Source organism: Ambystoma mexicanum, chromosome 7q, assembly GCF_040938575.1.
Source record: "Ambystoma mexicanum isolate Mex_15411 chromosome 7q, UKY_AmexF1_1, whole genome shotgun sequence".
Lineage (NCBI taxonomy): Eukaryota > Metazoa > Chordata > Amphibia > Caudata > Ambystomatidae > Ambystoma > Ambystoma mexicanum.
Window position 1 is genome coordinate 629,628,918 of NC_090941.1, and position 24,138 is coordinate 629,653,055.

The 24,138-nt window shown below is 46.3% G+C and overlaps 1 protein-coding gene across 3 annotated transcripts in view; it reads right to left on the bottom strand.

The window, feature by feature from the left end:
- Positions 1 to 24,138, bottom strand: part of BRCA2 (BRCA2 DNA repair associated) — a 2,020,919-nt gene that overhangs the window by 908,402 nt on the left and 1,088,379 nt on the right. For all 3 annotated transcript variants that reach the window (XM_069639263.1, XM_069639261.1, XM_069639262.1), the window contains one exon: positions 23,730 to 23,917. In XM_069639263.1, the coding sequence (XP_069495364.1) occupies positions 23,730 to 23,917 (188 nt within the window). The remainder of the gene's footprint in view (positions 1 to 23,729; positions 23,918 to 24,138) is intronic.

Below are 24,138 nucleotides of genomic sequence, written 5' to 3' on the forward strand. Positions count from 1 at the left end.
TTCCTCCAAGTCGAGATCTTCTCTTCCTCGGACGACGCCGAGACTTGCACCCGCTGCCAGGAACAACTGCCACCGCTGGAGGATCCTTTCCACTTAAGGTACCGTGTTCCGCCTGGCTTCCCCTTGCCACCGACTGTACGGGGTAGATTTAGCCCCCGGCTTTCGAACCTGGGTTAGCCTGGGACACCCTGGCTAAACATTTCTGAGCCTCTCTAAACTCTTTTCAAACTCTCTGCAAGACTTACAAAGCCTAGTGTAACTGTGTGATCTTGGGCGCATTTGTGCTCTGCTCTAAGAGTGGGCCCAGCCTATGGACTTCGGCTCACAAGTGACCTCTGCTCTTCTGCCTTGCTAAAAGTGTTCCTAAATCTTAGAGTGGTGTATCTTCACATATTCTGTCTTTTTCCCTCCCTTCTTCATGAACGTATTGGAGTGCCATCTATAGTTAAGCGCTCACCTCTGTTTGGAAATAAGTGGTGTTAACTAAGACTTGTCCGATAAGGAATAAGGGTTGTATATATTATAATAGTAACTGTGTTTAGAGTGTTTTACAATAAGAGTGCTGGAGTGTTTCAAACAGTGTTTTTAAATAAATAATTATATACCTTGATACCAAAGCTCTGGTCAGTGTTTGCTTGTGCTATTGTGTCTGAGTGCCTATTATGTATACTTTGCATACTGCCTAACTGTTCTTGAGGGAAGTCTGACTGCTCAGCCACAGCTACCAGGTAAATCTGGGTGGTACAGACTGCTACCAAGTGGGTTTACTGCTAACACCTGTACTCCTAAATCTTTTGCAGTGGCCCCAAAGGGAACTGCACAGGTTTCTGCCTAACAAACTAGCACTAACTACTAGATCATAAATAACAATAACATAAATAACAACCCAACATCAAGACCCAAGCGAGAAATCAAAAGCTAATAACCTCTAACGTAAACTAAACAGGACAAACAGAATAGAATGAGCAAAGTGGATCAAAGAAGTGAAGTAGATAAAAAGAATAAATTGTATGAAAGCAGTAAAGTGCTTGAAATTAATGAAATAAATGAAATGAATGTAATGGATGAAAGGAACAAAATGGACGAGAGGTATAATGTGGAAAGGATGGAAAGATGAATACATGATACGAATGAGTGCACAGAGTACACGGAACTGGTAGAGTGCATGAAACAGATGGCATGGAATGTAAGAATGCACGGTATAAATGGAACGAATAGAATAGACGATTCAAGTGCATGTGACGGGTGTAGTGGATGGGACACATGGTGAACATGGACAGATCGAGTGCGTGCGACAAGTGACATGAGTTGAACCGATAATGTATGATGAATGGATGAAGTGATTGGAGCAGATGAAGTTAAGTAAGCAGATGAAGTCGGTGGAGCATATGAAGTCGGTGGAGAGGACGAAGTGCATAGTAGGATGTAACGGTATAACGGTATACCGTTAAAGATACCGTGAACCACTTAATTGAACAATAATAACCGTCACATTGTTTATAACGGTATACCGTTTATACCGTTAAGTGTGCTTTTCAATCTAATTTGTAAAGGCTGCAGTAAGTAAGTGCTGCGCAGTCTTGGTCTTGCACTGTTGGGTGTGCCGTCTGCAAAGTAGTTTCAGTTGGAGCTGTTTTTAATGCCATTCCATAAACCACACGTGCCTGACACAAAATCAATATGTTAGCAATAGGAAGAATAAATACAGTGCCAAGAAGGAAAAGGGTTTACTTTGGGTTGGCGGCTTTGGGGTTTATATATTTATAATGGATAATGTTTGCTAAACATATGACAATGGGGGATTTCCCTGGCTCTATCATTGAATTTACATATAAGTCACACTGCGAAATTCACTAATCTCTGTGGGTATTCCCTGCTGCCATATCAAAGGGTAACATGTCCGTGATTACTGAACACCTTTTGGCCCGCAAGTAAACTAAAGGCTGTAACGTAAAGAGAGAGTGCGTGTGTGTGTGTGTGTGTGTGTGTGTGTATGTGTATGCGCACAAGCGTATACTACCACCCGCCTCCATTGATCTGTGGCATGCAGGTTATCAAGATGGCAACATGTTCATCTTCACCAGTAGCCAGTGCGGGAGCTAAAAGCCTAAATGACCACTTAAGAAAAGCTATTCAGTTTGCTTTGCCAGTCGCAGCAGGGCTCCCCACCCACCCTCCTCCTCTCGACACGTGTGTTTGTTGGAAGCAAGGGGTGGCATTTCAGTGAAAAGTATGTTGAAAAGCCCAATTCTGGCCATGGGACAATTTATGACCTTTTAGAAAATATCTGTTAAGATATGTTAACTCCACCTGCTATACCGCGATAACCATGATATACCGTCATTTGGCAAGAAGGTTATCGTACCGTCACAAAACTAATACCGTGACACCCCTAGCATAGAGCGGATGAGAGCGTAGAGCAGACGAGAACGCAGAATGATTGAGAGTGTGGAGCAGATGAGAGCGTGGAGCAGATGAGAGCGTGGAGCAGATGTAGGGTGTGGAGTAGATGACAACATAGAGCGGATGTAGGGTGTGGGGGTGTTGAGCGGATGTAAGATGTGGAGCAGATATAGGGTCTAGAGCAGGTGTAGGGTATGGAGCAGGTGTAGAGTGTGGAGCGTGTGTAGAGTGTGGAGCGTGTGTAGAGTGTGGAGCGTGTGTAGAGTGTGGAGCGGGTGTAGAGTGTGGAGCGGGTGTAGAGTGTGGAGCGGGTGTAGAGTGTGGAGCGGGTGTAGAGTGTGGAGCGGGTGTAGAGTGTGGAGCGGGTGTAGAGTGTGGAGCGGGTGTAGAGTGTGGAGCGGGTGTAGAGTGTGGAGCGGGTGTAGAGTGTGGAGCGGGTGTAGAGTGTGGAGCGGGTGTAGAGTGTGGAGCGAACGGGTGATGTATGTGACGGAACGGGTGATGTATGTGGAAGGAACGGGTCAAGTATGTTGAATGAAACGGGTGAAGTATGTGGATGGGTCAAGTGAAGTATGTGGTTGGAACGGACGTAGTATGGGGCCGGAACGGGTGAAGTATGACAGTGGAACGGATTAACTGGGCGGAACTGATGAAGTATGTGGATGAAAAGGATGAAGTATGTGGATGGATCAGGCAAAATGGGTGGATGGAACGGGTGAAGTATATGGATGGACCAGATGAAGTATGTAGATGGATGGAACGAACGGTGAAGTATGTGGATGGAAGGGGTCAAGTATGTGGATGGAACGGGTCAAGTATGTGGATGGAACGGGTCAAGTATGTGGATGGAACGGGTCAAGTATGTGGATGGAACGGGTCAAGTATGTGGATGGAACGGGGGAAGATCGATGGAACGGGGGAAGATCGATGGAACGGGGGAAGATCGATGGAACGGGGGAAGTGGATAGATGGAATGGGTGAAGTATGTGGAAGGACGGGTGAAATATGTGGATGAATCGGGTGAAATGGATGGATGAAACGGGTGAAATATGCCGATGGAATGGGTGAAGTATGTGGGTGGAACGGGTGAAGTATGTGGGTGGAACGGACGAAGTATGTGGGTGGAACGGACGAAGTATGTGGGTGGAACGGGTGGAGTGGGTCAAACGGGTGGAGGGGATGGAACGGGTGAAATGAGTGAAACGAAAGAAGTGTGTGGACGAAACGGGTGAAGTGGATAGAATGGATGAAGTAGGTGGATGGAACGGGTGAAGTGGGTGGAACGGGTGAAGTGGGTGGAACGAGTGACGTTGATGGAACCATAGAAGTGTGTGGATGAAACGGGTGGAGTGGGTGGAATGGATGAAGTAGTTGGATGAACAGATGACGTATATGGATGGAATGAGTGAAACAGGATGTATCGAACGGGTGAAGTATGTGGATGGATGATGCATGGAGAACGGATAACGTGGAAATCAGCAGACCGATGATGAAGGGATAACATGGATAGATGTATAGATCGGACGAAGTGCATTGACCAAAAGGAACACACAGAACTGAAAGTGTGCATAGAATCTGAGCAAGCACATGCAACGGATGGAATGCACGGAACGGACACCTACAAAAATGATTTGAGTGCATGGAACGGTCTGAAGTGCATAAAACGATCGAAGTGCATAAAACGATCGAAGTGCATAGAATGGTCGGAGTGCATAGAATGGTCGGAGTGCATAGAATGGTCGGAGTGCATAGAATGGTCGGAGTGCATAGAATGGTCGGAGTGCATAGAATGGTCGAGTGCACAAAACGGAGTGTATGGAACGGTTTTGAGAACACAGAACGCTCTGGAGTGCATGGAACGGTCAGAATACATTGAACGGTTGGAGTGTGCTCGATCTGAAGCACCTAAGGTAAACCACCATATCACATATCCACGCTTACTCTCTTCTTTTACACCACCACTCAACTAGAACACAGCAATACATAGCTTTTCTCATACCATCACTTGCATCTTACTGCCCATCATCCTAACATAACACAGCTGGTTACGCACCCTCCAGCCTAGGCGTTCGCCTCAGGCCTAACGCAGCCAGAATCGATCTGGATAACAACCTGCCAGAACAAACACATACTCTTGATCTCCAAACCACCACACCTACCGCTAAGAAGCAGCTACCACACAAATACCCGGTGCGCGTACACGCGTACGTGTGTGTTCGTGTGTGTGTGTGTGTGTGTGTGTTCGTTCTCTCTCTCTCTCTCCCTCTCTCTCTCTCCCCCTCTCCCTCTCCCTCTCCCCTCTCACCCCCCCTCCCTCCCCTCTCCTCCCCCCCCCCCCCCGAGGGCGTTCAACCTACCAGCACCTTGAGATCATACCAATGGTACATAAGGCGCTATATAAATGCAAAATAACATAACGTAACTGCCAACCAACTAGACTTCCTGGTCATACCAGAAACTTGGCTATTCCCTGCAGCAGGACCTACCTTATCCCTAGCTCTCCCAGAGAACTATACAGTTATCCGAGCAGATAGAGACTCTGGCAAAGGTGGCAGAGTGGCCTTCATAGCCAAATGACATCTGGGCCTTAGGGAATTCCATAATGCTCGCCTACCGTCAGCTGAACTTCTTTCAGTTAAACTCCCTCTCTCAGCTACCCGTACCCTTTTACTTCATCTTATTTACCGACCCCCTGGTATTATCTCTACATTTGAGGACGATATTACTTACCTTTTGACCCAAAACACCAAATTGGACTTGCAAATCATACTGTTGGGGGATCTCAACCTAGGCCTTCAAGACCCTAAGATTAATGCCATCACCTTAGATAATCCCATCACACAACTCGGCTTCAAACAACATATTAATGAACTGACTCACATTAAAGGCAGAACCCTGGATTGGTTGGCAGACCTAACTGCATGACTACAATCCTTAAAGAGGGGAGAGGGGAGAGGGGAGAGGGGAGAGAGAGAGAGAGAGAGGGAGAGAGAGAGAGAGAGAGAGAGAGAGAGAGAGAGAGAGAGAGAGAGAGAGAGAGAGAGAGAGAGAGAGAGAGAGAGAGAGAGAGAGAGAGAGAACGAACACACACACACACACACACACACACGTGCTGTAGGGCAGAGTGGGAGAGGCTATGGAGGAAAATACCTAAACTGGCCAAAGCTTCCCAGTTGCAAGAGGCGTGGTATAAGATATTAATCGGGTGGCATTATACCCCAGCCCGACTCCATAAAATGTTCCCAGCAACGTCGGGGAAGTGCTGGAGGGGCTGTGGCTTGGTGGGGACAGCGGAGCATATCTGGGGGAAATAACCAAAGATTGAACCTTTCTGGGGAGAATTACAGAAGTCACAGGAGCAAGCCTTTGGCCCGGGAGATGAAAGAACGCCAGTACAGATCATCCTAGGCATCAGGGGACCCACGGGGGTGGGGGAACCCAGAGGGAGAGAGAAAGCGACTCTGATATTAACACTGGCGGCTATGATGTTAATAGCTCAGAGATGGAAAAGCCTGGAGATCCCCAGGTATCAGGATTGGCTACTGAAGATTTGGGAAACAGTAGCTTTGGAATGGGCAACATATGCCATGGACAATAAGGTGCAGAACTTGACCGCGGATTGGGGGAAATAATGACTTTTCTTAAAGATGACTTTAGGGTGATGTGGTGCCCGCAACGCTTGAGACTACTAGACCTACAATGAAAGTGGAGTGACTACCCGGAAGGAAGGCGATTAAGGAATTTTTTGCTCGTTACCTCAGGGGGGAGCGAAGACTGGGAGGGAGAGGGGCCTGGGGGAATGTTTTTTTTCCTTTTGACATGTTGTGAAATTCAATAGAGTTTTAAAAAAAAATGTGCTGTGCGCCTGGTCGGACCACCACTGCATCACCTTCACTATACAGAAGGCATTAACACCAGTACTACCATCGCCCCACAAACCTTGTCCAACGTGTAACGTGACACTTGACAACCTATTACCTTTGCTAGCTGATCACGGACTTACCTTATAACTCAGACAAGGACCCATCTTCTGTGGTTGACTTGTACAACAGTACTTTAGATCAAGCCTTAAACAAAATTGCCCCTCGCAAACAAAGAAAGGCTAAACCGGCAGCCCACTTGAATAAATGGTTCACAGCTGAACTAAAATCTTTCTGCAATGTTAAAAGAACCGCAGAAGCCACCTGGAGAAAAACTCCCTCGCTCTACAACAAGGAGAAATTCACTACTGCCGCTACAACCTATAAATCACCTATACTCACTACTAAAAGAGACCTCTATAATGCTAGAATTCAGAATGCTAAATCTGGCACTAAAGACCTTTACGCTATACTCAGGGAATTGGGAGTACCCTGCACCACCCACAGTAGCATGCCTCAAGGACGAGACCTGGTGTGCCAACATCCAGAAGGCACTATCAGACAAAATAGCCCTACTACAAACAAAAATTGAGACTAAAAAGAATAGCCTAGCGCTGAATGGGGACTCTTGTAAACCTCCTCACCCTCAACCTCCCTTGTGCCGCCCTTTCTACTTCTCCCCAGTCTCCACTAAAGAAGTGGAAAACATCATCATGGGGCTCAAAGCCTCAAGATGTCAAGGGGGTATCTGCTCAGCGCCAATCATAAAGGAGGGAGCTAAAGAACTAGCTCTGTTCATCATTGCCTTGAATAATTCATCTTTCTAAAGCTGCTCAGTCCCTGACAATCTTAAAGAGGCATGGGTTATGCCCCTCCTCAAAAAACTTAATCTAGAGTCAAACATACCTACCAACTACAGACCCATAACAACAGTATCATTCCTCCTAAAATGTTTAGATGGAGCAGCCTAACTTCAAATTCAAACACACTTGGAAGACTTTCTTCTAGGCCTTTGACAGTCCAGTATCAGACCTAGGCATGGCACAGCAACTGCCCTCCTGGACCTAAAAATCCAAATGGATGAAGCCAAAGACGAGGGCAAACTGGCCATCCGCCTTCTGCTGGACCTCTCAGCAGCGTTCGATCTTGTCGACCATCAGAATCTGACCAAACATCTAACTACTGTTGCAGCATTCTCTCCTGAAGCTGCTAGCCGGATCCAATAATTTCTCACGAACAGAACTAGGGTCTTTGCACCAACAGCATTGGCTAAACCAGTACCCATCTATTGAGGAATCCCGCAGGGGTCGTGTGTCTCACCCACTCTCTACAACATATTTACCAAGCTACCCTCTAATCGGCTTGATAACCTGGGTGTCACTTACACGAATTACGCAGACGACACCCAGGTCCACATCACACTCACTGGTTGCTACGATACAGACTCTAAAATGCCAAATGATATCTACCTTGAAATATAGGTGTGGATGGCCGCACACAGCCTTTGTCTAAATGATAAGACAGAACTTCTGATCATTGGATTTCAAGTTCGTCTAAACAAATTGGACACTCGTTATAAGACCTTCAACATTGATGGGAATATCATCAAAGTTGCCAATGAGGTTAAAACTCTAGGTGTCTACCTGGACTCTACTCTAGCCCTTAAGAAACAATTCATTACTATAGCCTCTACCACAACCTACACTAACAAACTAATCAATGCCTGCAAACCTTATCTGTCAACAAATAGCTGTCTCACCTTAACCAGGGCTCTGATTTTATCTAAGTTGGCTATTGTAACACCTTATTCCTAGGTACTACTCGACGTAATCTGAATAGACTACAAGTCCTACAGAATAATGCCCTTAGATCTGCCTTAAATATCCTGCACTCCAATCACATATCTGCCATCAGACGGGACACACACTGGCTACCAGTGCATGACAGAAACTTGCTGCGGACTCTTGTCATCACACACAAGTGCCTGTCAAACACAGCCCCCAAATACTTGACTGTCAAATTCTCTAGAAACCAACCCTTCAGGCCTACAAGATCGAACTACCTACACTCTCTTAACATCCCTAAATGCAAACTGAAAACCGCTGGGGGGATCTAGCTTTCCGGTGTTGGCTGCCAAGTGGTGGAACGCCCTCACTACAACAATCAGAGCGGAACCCTCCTTTTGGACTTTTAGATCCAAAGTAAAAGACTGGCTCTTTGCCCAGCTGCATTAACACAACTCCTACCACACCCACTACTATTGTACCCACTATCTAACCTCAACAACCACCCCTATGCTACACTACTGAAGCTACTACTGTTTTTTACGACCTCTGAGATCTGCTTAGCGGGACAGGTAGTCCAGACGTTAGGGATTCACTGTGCATACCGGTCTGTAATTGTACTGACCCCTATTTCCTGCCTTACAGCATACTGAGGACTGTCCCTCAGCTTTCTCTCTGTAATTACTCCAAATGTTGACCACACTGTAACCTGGTCTTCAAGCCTTTCTGTCATTATTTATGTATATGTACCTGTAAAGATTCTTCTATGCTTCAAGTTCCCAGATACATCAGGTTTAGGTGCGATCTAGAAATAATAACTAAACAACGGTTTCAGACAAGTGGTTTTGAAGTCCATAGCAAAGATCTGACGCACAAACTAGTCAATATATTGTACTGGGTTGTTAGTAAAAACCTGGTTCAAGTCCATTGGACATCAGAACTTGTATTTGGTCAGATCACTTTTTCGTTACGTTTAACCTGTCCCTTCCAATTTACATAGTGGACAAAAAATACACTGAGAAAAATTATTAGCAGGAATTACAGGACTCATGGATTCCACATCGGATATGGATTCTCCCCATCTCTTGGCATTAGAATATTATAGGGCTATAACGAACCTTCTGGACCAGGTGGCACCTATCACAGCTAAGACCCTCAGAGAAAAACTAATAACCAAAAATGGTAAAAGGCTGTTCTGATGAACCAGAAAAAAGAACAGCAACGGGCTGAAAGAGCCTGGGAAAAAAAACAATCACAGGATAATAAGGACACGTGGAAATCCCTGGAGAAATCATATCGTGCAGAGATCTTGCTTCCTAAAAAAAATTACTCTGAATGCCAAATCGCTAGCACTAAGAATGACTCCAAGAAACTTTGAGCCCCTCCGAGATCTAGGAAAACCTAAAGTCACAGCACACCCACCTATGCCATCCAAAAAAAACTATTCAGAAGGCTTTCTCAGATAAGATAGCTAAAGCCCATTTAAACATCACAAACAACAGCGGTAGAATCAGCTGGTATACTCAGCGACTAATAAGGAACTGTACCAATTGGGAAAACCCAAGTTGTCTTTTCGGCCTACTTATGAATGAGAACTGACAAACATCTTAAAATCAATGAGACCCGGGGGCGTGGCTTGAAGCCGGGGCACGCGGCATGGCGCCTCTTTAGCTCCTGCCCCAGTCCCGACGTACTAGTGTTTTTCGCATCAGAAAACACGCAGGTCTGCTGGGAATCCGGTCGCCAAGCTGGCCGAAGTTGCTGTGCCCAGCGGGGGAGAAGCTAATGAGCCCCAGTTTACCAAACCACTGAAACTCGGGTCTCAGCAGCGGGCTGCACGCCACTGCAATGAAATCAAGATGCCGGCCGGGACTCCGAGTCTGAGCCCAGTACGCTCCAAACCCCAACAGAGTGCACACACTCCCTCTGACATGGTCCCATAGCAGCCCAAAATGACCTGCGCAATTGGATGCAGAGCCTGAGCAATGGGAGGGTTGCGCAATGCATACAAGCCAGGCTCCGACACAGCAGCTGTCCACCCTGGCAAGCCACCGCCCAGTGGGGACTCGCAGCAATGGAGGTGAAACCAACAACGAGGTACTCTCCCCCGCCACAACAGTCCCTACTAGGGCTGTGCACTCCCTGCATCTTCTGGGTAGAGGCGGGAATACAGCAATTGACACATGCCACAGAGCTGAGGGCTGGGGGGGCTGGTCAGCAGCAGAAGTCCACGCAGCGTGACTGGAAAGAAAGTAACTTAGCAATCTGCATAAAGCGGATGGGGTATAGGGAGAAGCAGGAACCTTGAGAGCGACGTGGCAAGAGGTGGCATATTACGGACCCCACCACGGGACACCCAGGGTCCTAACAAAACCACACTGGTCTGCATGGAATCCTAAGAACAAATGTCCCCCGCTAGAAATATTAAGGTTGTGCAATGGCAAAAGCCCTTAAGTCGAGAAAGCAAGTGGACATTTCTACCTTACTCTCAACCCCATCAGGGATCAAGGAAGGAAAGGGGAGCACACTGAAGCTATGCCGCAAGGAAAGGAGCCAGATCTGCCCCCAATCGCTAAGACAAGGGGTCACAAAGACAGACCTGCAGGACCACCTGGCAGCCATGACCAAGGAACATCGGAAGGGCACAGAGGAGCTCATGAAAAAGATCTCCGGACTGGATAAGCAAATGGCCGAAGTGGAAGGCAGAACAGCAGAGATCGAGGCCACGATATGCGAACACTCCTACGAAATTGGGGAGGTAGTGAACAGAATCACCGCCGTGGAGGCCAGATGTGACGCCTGGAAACAAAACAAGACGACTTTGAAAACCGCTCCTGCCGCAACAACATCCATCTTCGTGGGATCCCAACCTCTATCACGGATGCGGAGCTGGGCGACTTCACCAGAGATCTCTTTCGGTTCATCCTAACCCTCCCAGACAGGGGCCCCACTGGAACTGGACAGGGTGTACCGCACTAGTGTGATACGGGCACCATCTGGGCCAACAACCCCGCCAGATGTCCTGGCAAGAGTCCATTTCTACAGGGTTAAGGAAGAAATCATGCAGGAACCCAGGAACTGTGCGCATTCAATTTAGAGATACCTCAATCGCCCTATACCAGGACCTTGCTTCAGATACACTACTGAAAAGGAAGTCCCTGAAGGCAGTAACAGATTGGCTGACATTTGCACCTCACAGAAAAACTGTTATGACCGAGGTGAAGAAACGGTAGTGTGTTGACAGCTGGGAATGAAAGCTGCTAAAACTGTCTTCAATGCATACGTTAGACATGTTTTCATGCATATAGCAATGGACTCTGGTTGTCCATAATATCGTTAGTTGTTGGGTACTGGGCCGGTTGCCCCAAGAATTGAGGGCTGGTCTCAAAAACTTGACACTGGTTGGAGGGAGGGAGGGTGTATAAAGTTACAATTGTTGAGGGGGAAATAAGTTGGAATCTGGGTCAAGACAGAGGCTTCCTGAGGCAGCGGCAGTTGAGGTGGGATATCATGGGTCGCCTGTTCTCCCGCCCATGGGTTGGAGGGCGGGGACTGGAGGTTGGAATAGTGTGGTGTAAGCGGGATGGTGGACACAATTAGGGAACTCAGCATGGGAACATGTAATGTGCAGTTCCTCAACTTTCCGGAGAAATGGAAATCCGTGGAGCGCAGATTATCTGAGCTTTCAGCTAACATAGCCTGCCTACAGGAGACTACAGGAGACTCGCCTCCTTGCGGAGGATGAAAAACGCATTCACTTCAGGCGGTTTAACAAATGCTACTTCGCCACAGCAGGAGAGAAGAAGAGGGGAGTGGCACTGCTCTTTAGCTGGGAGGGGCCGCTAACGCAAGTCATAGTGAGATACCTATTGGTTAAGGGGTACTTATTAGAAGAAGCCATGACCTTTTCCTCCATGTACTGCCCTAATAGTACACAGGATAGGTTTCTCCACACCATCCTCCCAGACATTGTCGCATTCGGAGGAGACTTCAACCTAGTCCCTAACCCAAGAGTGACAAAACCCTACCCCCAAGAGAAGACGACTTTGCCTGGGCAATGTGTTTCTCTAAATTCTTGAGGGAAACAGGTTCAGTAGACATGTGGAGATTCTCTAATGAGGGTGCACATGACTACACTTTTTACTCACATGTCCATAAAGGGCTCTCTTGAATAGACCTAATCTTAATGTCCAGTGAACTATTCCCTTGCCTAGAAGTTGTTCAAATACACCCGAGGATTATCTCAGACCACGCACCAGTACAGGCCCGAATCCGTGTAGACAGTCTTCTGAAGCCACCACAATGGCACTGGAAGATGCAGCACTCATTATTGCAAGATGAGGTAACCAAGGGGGAATAGCTAACACACTGACGTGCTACTTCCAGGAGAACTCCTCTGCAGGATGCAAAGAAGCGGTGCAATGGGATGCCATGAAACCAGTGGTCAGGGCGTGTTATTGGCATGTGCCGCAGCACAAAAGAGGAGAAGGAAGTTGCAGCAGTATAAACTGGAGAGGGTAGCAGTACTGGAAGGGGTGCACAAACGAAACCAATCAATTAAGACAGGTAGAGAACTCAAAAAGGCTAAATCTGCCTCAGAACTGCACCTGACTGATAAATCCACGCATACTCTAGCATACAAAAAACTGTTTTACTACATAAACAGTAACAAAGCTAATAGACTTTTAGTGTACAAATTAAAAAAGCTCCACACCTGAAATCATATCCTCACTTTAAAGGGTAAAGATGGGTCCCTGCTGTCCTCTGAGGATGACAAAACAGACGGCATGCTGTCGCATCACAGTGAAGTCATGATGGGTAACCCTATCAGCGACCAGTTGTGCGATGCCCATCTAGCCAACCCACCGAACCAACCGCAGCTGACTCACCCAGAGTCCCTCAAACTTCCAATAACTCTGGAGGAAGCATTAGCAGTATAAAAAAAACAAAAAAAACGCTGTCCCTGGCCCCAATTGATTTTCAACAAAGTTCTACAGGACATCTTAGCCCCACGGTTAGTGCAGCTCTTCAACTCCTTTCAGACCACAGGTAGCGTCCCCCCATCAATGGAGGAATCCCTCACAATACTTATCCTAATGCTGGATAAAGACCCAGAGTATTGCGCTTCCTATCAGCCCATAACGCTAAGGAACAATGATGCGAAAATATTTTCGACGGTCCTGGCAGCCAGGCTAGCTAGGGTCCTCCCGATCTAATTCACCCGGACCAAACAGGATTTATACCGGGTTACGTGACCCCGGACAACATAAGGCGCACCCTAGATTTAATTGAATGTGCCTCAAGAATGAAGGAGGAGATGGCCGTGATCTCGCTGGACGCCCATAAGGCATTCAACCTGTTGGATTGGGGCTACATGAACAAAACTCTTACTCGTTTTGGGTTTGGCCTGAAGTTCGTGCAGTGGATCATGGCCAACTACCAGCACCACATCACCTCCCTGAGAATAAGCGCAAGGCACTCCTCCACGCTCCACATCTACCGAGGCACCCGCCAGGGATGCCCACTATTCCCCTCTCAATGGAACCATTCGCAGCTAGGATCCGAGGTAATATGGGAATACAAGGGCTGCAGTTGGGTGGGAACCAGTGTAAGGTCTCCATGTATGCCGAGGATGTTCTACTCTCCTGGACACAGATGGAAGACTCTCTAGAAGCGCTCTGGCAGGATATCTCAGAATTTGGGGAAGCAACAGGCTACAGGGTTAACTATGGGAAGTCAAGGGCCTTGGGAATAAACATCACCCAGGATCATCCCGCATAGGACTGAGAGAATGCACCGGGTCAACTTTCCGCAACTGGTCCAAAACCTCTTAAGCGATATGGAGCAGTGGGACAAACAGGAGGTATCATGGCTGGGAAGAATTACAGGGATAAAAAATGAACCTGGTCCCTAGACTGCTCCATCAGTGTCTGGCATTGCCAGTGGCCATACACCCAGGGGAGCTCCTACGGTTACAAAAGGGTATACTGAACTAGATATGGGGTAAGAAAAAAACAGTCGCTAAATAAGTAATGCTCAGAGGGGGTGGCCTTATGATATGATAGGTTATTAATATTGCGCTTAATACCCAGAGGTTTCTAAGCGCGGACCCGGGGATCGAACCTGTGTTGCTCTGTATCGTCTTGCTTCCAAGGCGAGCACGTTGCCCCTAAGCTATCCTCCCGAGCCTTGGGGTCCCTGATGTCGCAAGATATGCGTTGGCTGCACAACTATCACATGCCTTCATATGGCAGGCTAACAGTAACCAACCCCAGTGGAAACAGATGGGGCATTTGAGCGCAACCCCCCTGTCCACCTTGCCACATCTCACGGCAGTACGCGTACCCCCGGGAGCAGGCCCATTAATGGCCACTAGACAGTCCACGGCTGGAGAAAGGCTACAAGTCGGTGGGGTCAGAGGGGCTCTTTAGGCCCACTCACCCCAGTTTGGAACAATCCAGAATTCTCCCCAGACACAACCTAGTGGGATTTATCGCATGGCAGGAGGGGGGATTGGCACACGTCAAGGACTTTTACACCAATGGGGCCCCACTCACCTTTATGGACTGCAAAGACAAACTTCAGATCCCAGAAAAAGAAAGATTTCGATATGTGCATCTCCACCACAGGCTGTCACAGCAAACCACTAGAACGCGAGAGAGTAGGGAACTTAACCCGCTAGAACTTACATTAACATCAGCACCCCCAAGTGGCTATATATTGGCCCTATACAAGCTCTTAAAAACCCCAGTAAGAAGGAGACTACATGCTAAAGTGGGAAAGGGACATAGGTAGAGTGCTGGAACTGGAGGACTCGGACGTATCTGGACCCGTATGCACAAAACCTCGAAATGTATCACAAACAAAGAAGGGGCTGTAAAAGGTATGCTTCAGGTGGCATATCACCCTGGAAATTCTGCATAAAAGTAATCCAGGGCTGTCACCACTTTGCTAGAGGGGATGTAACCTAACGGGTTCATTGTTCCATGTCTCATGGGCTTGTCCAAAATCAGTGCAATTTTGGAGGGAGGTATTGGACCACATCAGATTAATCACAGGCCTGACAATCCCATGGGACCCGGGGATTCTACTACTGGGGGACACGGGAAGGGCTGTGGGACACAGGAAGGGGCGCGTTCCCACTCACAGGGCATATGGCTGATCTAATCACCCACCTTCTCACTGCAGCTAAAATTAACATTGCCCGGCTCTGGAAGCATCCAAAAGGGGCCGGCTCTCCCCATGTAGTGTGTGAAATGCTGGGATACAGCAATGGCTGAGAAAATTACAGCCTCTCATGTGGGAGCCATGGGGAAATTCTACAACACGTGGTCCCCCTTCTTTGACTATGCAGAACTATTCCCAGAGATAATGCAACAACCACCAACCTCCCGATGGTGTACAAAGCACTGAGCCTTGGCCCACCGCCCACTACTTGCTAATGAAATGGCATATTGTACTGGATCCAATGGCTGTATGTTCCTGTATTGCTTGTTTTGCGTTGCATGTTGGTATCTCAAACTGCACCTTTGTTTTGACCTGACCCAACTTTTGTTGTTAAATTCCAATAAAAATGAATGTTGAAAAAAAAAAAGAAAATCAATGAGACCCTCCACATGTGCTGGACAGGCCTTTCCTTCCAAAGTTATTCCTTCGAATAGTGAGCTTTTCACACCGTTTGTGGCTCATCTTATTAATGCGACTTTTAGAGATAGTAAGGTTCCTGACTCCCTTAAAAAGGTAGCAGTGACCCAGTTGATAATAAAATGGGCCTGGACCTTAAGGATTATTAGAATTTGAGACCCATTTCAAATGTACCCTTTTTATTGAAGATAATGGATAAGGTGGCAACAGCTCAACTACAGGAATATCTGGAAGGCTCGGAGGCCCTACACCCAAGGCAATCCGGTTTCAGGGCTCACTATGGCACTGAAAGTGCACATGTGGACCTGCAGTCAGAAATACTTCTTCTCATGGACAAGAGTAAGGTGTGACTGAGTGGACCATGAGAATCTCACAAACAGGCTGAAGAATGTTGGTGGTTGTTCGGGTGAAGCAGTCGCCCGGATCGAATCATTCTTAGAAAATAGTTGTATGGGGCAATGCTTGCTCTCTCTTACAAGTGTTGAAATGCGGTGTGCCACAGGGCGCCTGCCACTCACCACCTTTGTTCAATATCTACTGCCAACCTCTGTGTTTTACTGGAAAACCTTGGATTGTGTTTCACTAACTATGCTGACGACACACAGCTTGTCATCTAGCTGCTTGCAGTGCATGAGAAAGATACTGAGAGGGTAGCTCTGATTTACGCTGCTATCCAGAATTGGATGGCGAGTAATGGAATGTGCTTGAATGCAGCAAAGACGGAGTTGCTACTTTTTGGTTCATCCCAGGCTCGAGGGACACTTTAGGATCTCTACGCTGGATTTACCATCGATTAACACTTTATCCCTACGGTCGCAAAAGTGATTAGTCAAAACCTAAATCTCCAAAGCCAATTGTACGACCTTGGTCAGAGCATTGATTATGCCAAGGAGCGACTACTGTAACGCAAAGCATATTGGCACTAGTAAGGGAGGCCTAGGATGTTAGCAGGTATTGCAAAATGATCAAGTACTTTGCGGGCTGAAGAAAACCAAACAACAAACCTTTATGAGTGAATGCAGTGTGGCAAAGCCACGGTTTGACAAGGGGTGTGTGACATGTGGTGGCAGAGCCACGAGGCCATCAAGGAGAATCCAGGAGTGCAAGATTACACCCTAAGCCAAGAGGCCACCAAAAGAAACTAAGCAAGGGTGACATGGTGTGCAAGAGCAAGTGCCAAGGAACCTATGTGGGCTGGGGAGCCAGGGACCCTGGTTGCATGACCTGTGATGGCTGTACCGCGTGGACTGTAAACTGCACCCAGACAAGAAACTGAATGGTGAAAGGTGAAACAGCCCCACAAAAACCAATGCAAAAGAAGGAGGCTCAGGTTGCCCCAGTGTTTTGTGTTAAGACTTTTTTTTTAATGAAGCAAATGCAAAGCAGTGACATTGAAGTCTTGGGGAAGGGAACCATGGGACATAAAGACCTACACTTGTTGTCTTGGGACCGGAGTCTCAAGTCCCTTTTCCTTAGGGCAGGTTAGGCCTTCAACCATCCTGACATTTCAGTTGATAAATATCTTTTGTTTGAACTTGAAGTCTGTTGTCTGTGTCATACTTCATGATGCCTTCACAACAGAAAGAGTGACAGTGTGCAGAGCGAGAGAGACAGCGTGCAGAGAGGGTGACCGCACAGAGTGACAGCGTAAAGATGGAGAGAAAGAATGACAGCGTATGTAGAGAGTGACAGCACAGAGAGAGTGCGCATGAGAGTTCTGTCGTAGCCCCCTACCCCCGCGATACACACATCTCTGGTGCACGGAATGGCTTGTGAGACTACACATATGCAGGTACAATCATGTGATATGGGACTCAGGGATGGCCAAGGAAACATAATGCAATTCTAGGCAACACCATTAAGGGCCTCCAACAGAGGAGCCAGAGGATGCACCATTTGGTCCCTAAAATCGTTAAATCTGCCACATTGTTAGGGTGTCTTTTTTGCATGTAGTGTGAATTTAATCACTTATAAGGTCTCTAATGTGTGCAATTAAGTCAGAGTGAGATTAACAATTTTGCCCAGAATCACACACTCGGGCAAACAGTGAAGCAGGTATTTTAACCCACTTTGCAATTTAAGCGCTTGACCACATACCCTCCAAGCTTTACTAGGTACAAATCGTTTTTGATTTCAGCGCCTACAGTAATACTGTATGATAGAGTTTACTTGCGAAATACACTAATTGCAACAACCGAAACATGTTAAGCTAAAATAATGTGTATATTTATTTTCAACTCTTGAAATTAAAACTATAAATATCTGACTGCAAAATAATGAAAGCCTGAAACATCTATTTAACGCCACTGTACTTTCAGACACACTGAAAGAAATGGTGTAATACACTAAGTTAGTTATGGAGACTTTTTGTCACAAACTTCCAGCTCGTTGTTATGTATGTTAAGTATATTTGACCATACAAACTTATAGCATGTCAAGTTAGTAGACATCATGGCTATAAATTAATATTTAAAAGTGGGCTTTATTAGGTTACTAACTTTAACTTTTATTTTTGTGGGCACAACTTTGTAAGATAACTGGTTTTGTTTCTTGATTTCTCAGTTGGAAATGTGCTATCATGAATAACAAAGGCTCTGCCACTGCTAACAAAAAAATATGTTTGCGAGCTCATCAGGATGCTGACTGCGTGTGCGTATGTGTGAGTGCACGTGCAGGGGTGCATGATTGGCTGTGTGTAAGTGTGGGACTTAGGAAATGTGCAGTGTTGGCACGTCCAAGCAGGTTCTATGACCACAGCACTCTTTTCGCAAGACTTTGAAGTAAAGATGTACACTTGTAACTTACTTATTGTTTTACACCTGAACCTTTGGATACATATGAACAAAACATATATTTCCAAATACGTGTCTGTGATGAGTAGTCCAAAATACCACAATCGCACACACTCCTATAATTTTGAGGAGCTAAATTGTGCAGGAAATAGCCAATCTGGTAGCCATAGATCAGAGGGAGTTAACAAGCAGAAAGACGAGGGATGAGGAGGCAAAGTAAGGATCCATATGCCAGAACAGGATAAAAGCATGTGATTTCCAACCAGATTCCCAACTTGGAGAATCATTTGCAAACCGCAGGAAGCTACATGTTGTCACAACCTGGCTTCAATCCCAAAACATCAAATATCGCTGGGGCTTCCCCTGCAAACTGCTCTTTGAACACCAGAATCAGCCGATGCTATCGGCTCTGAGGAGGAAGCGAATGAGCTAATGGACGCTCCCCTAAGATCCTCAAGTAGACAAGACTGGAACTAGATCACTCGAGGGCCCCGAAATTCAGAAAGCCCAGAGGAAGCAAACCTTAAGGAAAATGTCCCTGGAAGTGGAATTTGGCCCCCTCTGTTGACGCTTCGGGCTGATGGGCGGGGCCACCTAACGTCCGGGGGATCGATTCGGTCTCCAACTCATTCTCAAATGTTATCAGTTGCTGTTAATATTACATGCTTGTGCCCTTTACAGGTTTGTTCCACGGGAATCACCATGATGCTGCAATTGGAGGGTAGGGATAATTGGAGGTTGGGTGCCACGAGGGAATTGTGCCTATGTTCTATTTTTGGTATATGTGGGTTGAATCACATATAATGCCTTCTATTGTGTTATTTTCTTTGGTTTGGGTTTTTATTATTTCCCTTATCATACGGTCATACATTACTACCAGGGCTAAGTGAAATTGCTCAGACGAGCCCCCTACAACTCTTGCTTGGCCTAGTCTTGGGGCATTAGGGCCTGAATGACTACATGATTGCGTCCCCAGACCTCTCTTGCCTGACCCTGAACATTCTGGGTCTTAATTCACCAATAAAGCGCAAAGCTCTGTTTCATAGACTGTCCACCTTAGACGTGGCTGTTGTATGCTTACAAGAGACCCACCTGCTAGAGGTGGATGAACCGCACCTTAGGAATACATTATGTCCTATAACTTAGTTTGCCACAAGCAGACTGAAAAAACAGGGTGTCGCCAACATGATCCACAAGGGCTCACATTTGAAGATATTAACAGTGCTAAGAGATGGAGGAGGGAAGTACTTGGTTCTTATAGCTCGTATGGGTTAAAGCAAGTTTACAATTGCTACAGTTTATGGTCCTAATGAAAAGAAGGTGGAGTTCATAGCAAAGTTTTCTGCAGTCTTAGCTGAAGCGGTAGTGGGGGAAAATCATTCTGGGGGAAACTAACTGTGTGATAGATCCCACTATGGACTTACCCCCACCGGCAATGATGAACAAAACTTTTACGCCTTGACAACATTATTAAAGGAGCACTCGCTGATAGAGGCATGGCGGTTCTTCCATCTGGTGGAAAGATATTATACCCTTTTTCAGCAGTACATAAAGGATTATCTAGGTTAGACATGTTATTGATCGTGGATATCCTTATCCCTGAAGTACGAGGAGTGTCCATTCTACCGAAAGCCCTTTCAGATCACGCACCCCTTAAAATTACATTGGAGCTTCCCTTGGTTGCCCCATCTCCTAGGCCCGCATGGAGACTTAACCTCATGTTATCTGATGGTGTCCTGAAAGCGCAGGTCTCAGAAGCCATCACAAACTACTTTCAGATTAATGCTACAGGAGAACTTGAGCTTCAGACAAGATGGGATGCAGGGAAAGCAGTAATGAGAGGAGTACTTACTGAGCGATTGATAGCCTGGATGAGAGCTCAGAAGTCTCACCAGGCTATATTAGAAGGAGTGGTCCGGGAGAAAGAAAAAGAGCATGTTGAAAAAGGCACCTGATGCATCCTCAGACGCTCTGAAAAGCTCAACTTGCCCTGGAAGCAGCACAATCCATGTCAGTGAAAAAATATTTCTACTCCAAAGAGAACAAGGCTAATATGCTGTTAGCGGCTAAGTTGAAGAAGGTAAGCACACAGCATCACACCAGGGTCTTGAGATGGGCAGACAGGAAACGAGAAAATCCCACAGTCAGGGAAGCTGCAGATAATGGATGACTTCTTTCGCAAGGTGTTAGCCCCACACCAGGGGAACTGAGCTGCCATCCATGAATTCATTGAACAGTCACATCTCTCCCGAATCTCAGAAGAGGTATGGGAGTCCTTGGAGGCAGCTATAACTGTCCAGGAGGTAGCCCAGGCTTTCCAGCTGGGAAAGCCCCTGGCCCAGACGGCATCACTAATACATTCTACAAGACTTTTACAGACACCCTGAACCCACACCACACTAGGCTATTTAACTCTTTACTGAGTGCAGGGCAGGTTTCCGATTCTATGGCGGAATCAGCCACCGCTTCCATTTTCAAGCCGGGGAACACTCTGGAGGAATAAACCTCGTACCATCCCATAGCCCTCTTAAACACTGATGCTAAACTCTACAGTAAACTTTTAGCAACCAGACTGAGCAAGGTCCTCCCAAGTATCATTAACAATGACCAAACCCGCTTTATAAAAAATAGAAGTGCCAATGAGAATATCCGACGGATAGTGGATCTAATCGCCCTAGCCACCCGATTTCCAGGTGAACTGAATCGCCTTTACCTGTATGCACACCGGGCTTTCAACAGGATGTCCTGGGATTCCCAACAGCCCTTCTCCCCGCCTATGGATTTGGCCCTGTGTTTTCCAAATGGAGCATGGCGAATTTTCAAATTCCATCCAGAAGAATTACAGTTAATGCTCTTAAGTCTGCACTTCTTCCCCTTAAAAGAGGTACTAGACAGGGTTGCCCCCTCTCCCCTTTAGCATTTGCACTGGCTATGGAACCACTAGCACAATGGAAATGTTTGCATGCCACCATAACAGCTTTAACACATGGGGGATTACGCACAAAGCGGAATTATATGCCAATGATGTTATCTGTTTCCTGGAAGTCCCCTGGTCATCCCTACCACCAATCCTGGACCTGTTAGAACAGTTTACCTCGATATCTGGCTTCTGCATTAACCACGACAGATCTGTACGACTGACAATAACTGAGCCTCCGGAGGTCCTTCATACTTTGAAAACTACCTTCCCCTTTCGATGGGCTGTTCAGACAATCGCATATCTTGGGATCCATATCATAAATAGATATACCTAATTGCTGCATGCTAATATCCCTACTTTGTGGAAGGAGACCAAAGACATGTTACAAAGATGGGAGATGCAAGAAATCTCATGGCTAGGCCGAATCAGTGCGGTCAGGGTGAACTTGCTGCCGCCTAGGCTCCTCTACATCTTCCAGGCTTTGCCGATCCAGATTTTAAGCAGGACCTGCTAGAATTACAGAAAATAATGAGATGTTTTATTTGGCGCGGTAAACTCCCTAGAATCCCTCGTAAGATCCTCCTCCGGTCAAGGTGCCTGGGCGGATTTGGGATCCCATCCAGCGCTATTTTCGAGCGGCACAGATTGCCCCAATGCTAGATTGGGCACTAGAAGACAGACTCCCGAAATGGAAGGTTTTAGAACAAGCAGCTATACCTTTCCCTCTTGCCCACCTCCTATGTCTTCCCAAAGCTATAAGAAGTTCCCAGCAGGACCTCCTGGAAATCACTTGGTCCATCCTACCACACTGGGATAGAGCTTGCTCCCAACTTGGGTTTAGATCAGGCCTAGGCCCGCTCTCTCGATTTTTAATAACCCAGAGTTCTCCACGGATACAGGAGGTTGAAGGTTTGCTCAATGTGGATCAAAGGGGTCCTAAGCTTGAGAGATCTAAATAAATATGGAGTGCCTTTAAACTTTGCGGAATGTAACGGAAAGTTCCATATCCCAGAGCCAGAGTGTTTTAGATAAGTTCAACTTAGACATTGTGTATCTAACAACCAAGCCAAACAAACCACAACTCAACCCGTCAGGGGGATAGAACTGCGGCTGTTACAAGGCCAAGAAACAAGAAAAGTCTCCATCTTTTACCGCCTATTGGAATATGCATCCTTAGAGGACAAATTACCAAATATGGCCCGCTGGGAAAGGGAATTGGGGGTAGAAATCTCAGAGGATTCCTGACAAAAGATCTAGTCCCGAACACATACGACCTCCCGTTGCACCTCAATTAGAGAGAGAGCCATCAAACTATGCTTCCGCTGGTATATAACCCCCCCAAAGATTGCATGCTATTCGCCCAGACTACTCAGATCTTTGCTGGCATGGGTGCGGCCAACTAAAAGACTTTAGGCACATGTTGTGGTACTACCCAATTATCCAAACAAGAAATTTTATCCAAGATAAAGAGATTACTGGCAGCTTGCTCACCATGTGCTCACTGGTCCTGCTTTTGGGGGATATCCCAGATGAGGGCACCTTTACGAGGTCAGGCCCGAGAGCAGAGCTTATTTCACACGTACTGATGGTGGCGAAAAACAAACTGCGCCCAATTCTGTAAGGCGCCAGAAGGTACTTTTATCTCATATTGGTGGGTCAAAGTATGGGAGACGTAAACCATGGAAAAGCTCACGGCACATAATGGACCGAATGGCAAAGTTCTCCCGGACCAGGGTGCCTTCCTGGACTTTACTCGAGAGAAAAAAACACATACTATTTCGGCCTCAAATTATGAAGCTTCTGTTACAGGCCTAATGTTGATGATTTTGACCTGGTGGAGTACGATGGCGGAAGGAGTAGAACTTATCAATATCTGTGCGACCACTTTTTTTTTTTCTTCTTCCTTGCTTTCACTCATTTTATGTAGCGCCTTGTTTGACTGATGGGGCTAGAGATTCAACACATTTTAAAACAAAATTTCGATGCTTTTGTGGTGCTTGTTCTGAAACTGCACTGTGATTATACCATGTTCCTTGAGATTTCAATAAAAAAAAGATAATTGCAAAAAATAAAAATAAAACCAACCACAAATTGAATTAAACGGCCCAGGAACACAATAAATTAAAATGTTCTGATGCAATGAATTCATGCCTGAGCATTTCCAGTTGCCATGGCAACCAGATAGCCTGCTACTGAACATTCATGTCTCCTTACAGTGGTGGCAATGCTTTGCCACATAGGTGGCCCTAGCACCATGATATGTGCCAAAACCAAACATTATTCTTGATGAAGGGCTATTGTAAACATGTTATGTGTTAGGACATACCTGTACAATTCTTCTTTTCCTGCTTTGTGATTATCAGATGGAATAAGCCATCCTCCATCAGCTATCTGAATCCCCTGACCAGCATGAAGATCATCCTTTGTGAAATGGTCTAGGCAGTCAAACTGAAAGAGCTCAGCATTTTCACTGTTTACCATAATGCTGTGTTTCAGAACCCCAAACACATGCAACTAAATAAAAGGAAAAGAGAGAAACAAACATCAATCAGATAAATTGGGGCAAAATCTACTCTTTGTTTTTTATAATTATTTATGTACTGGTTTATTGAAACCTTTAATATTTCAATTCTACAATTAAATAGTCCACAGTACATTAAAATCATGCATAATAAATATTAATGGGGTAAAAATGACAAGTTATAAGTTAAAGGCAAGACCAACTTTACTCACCC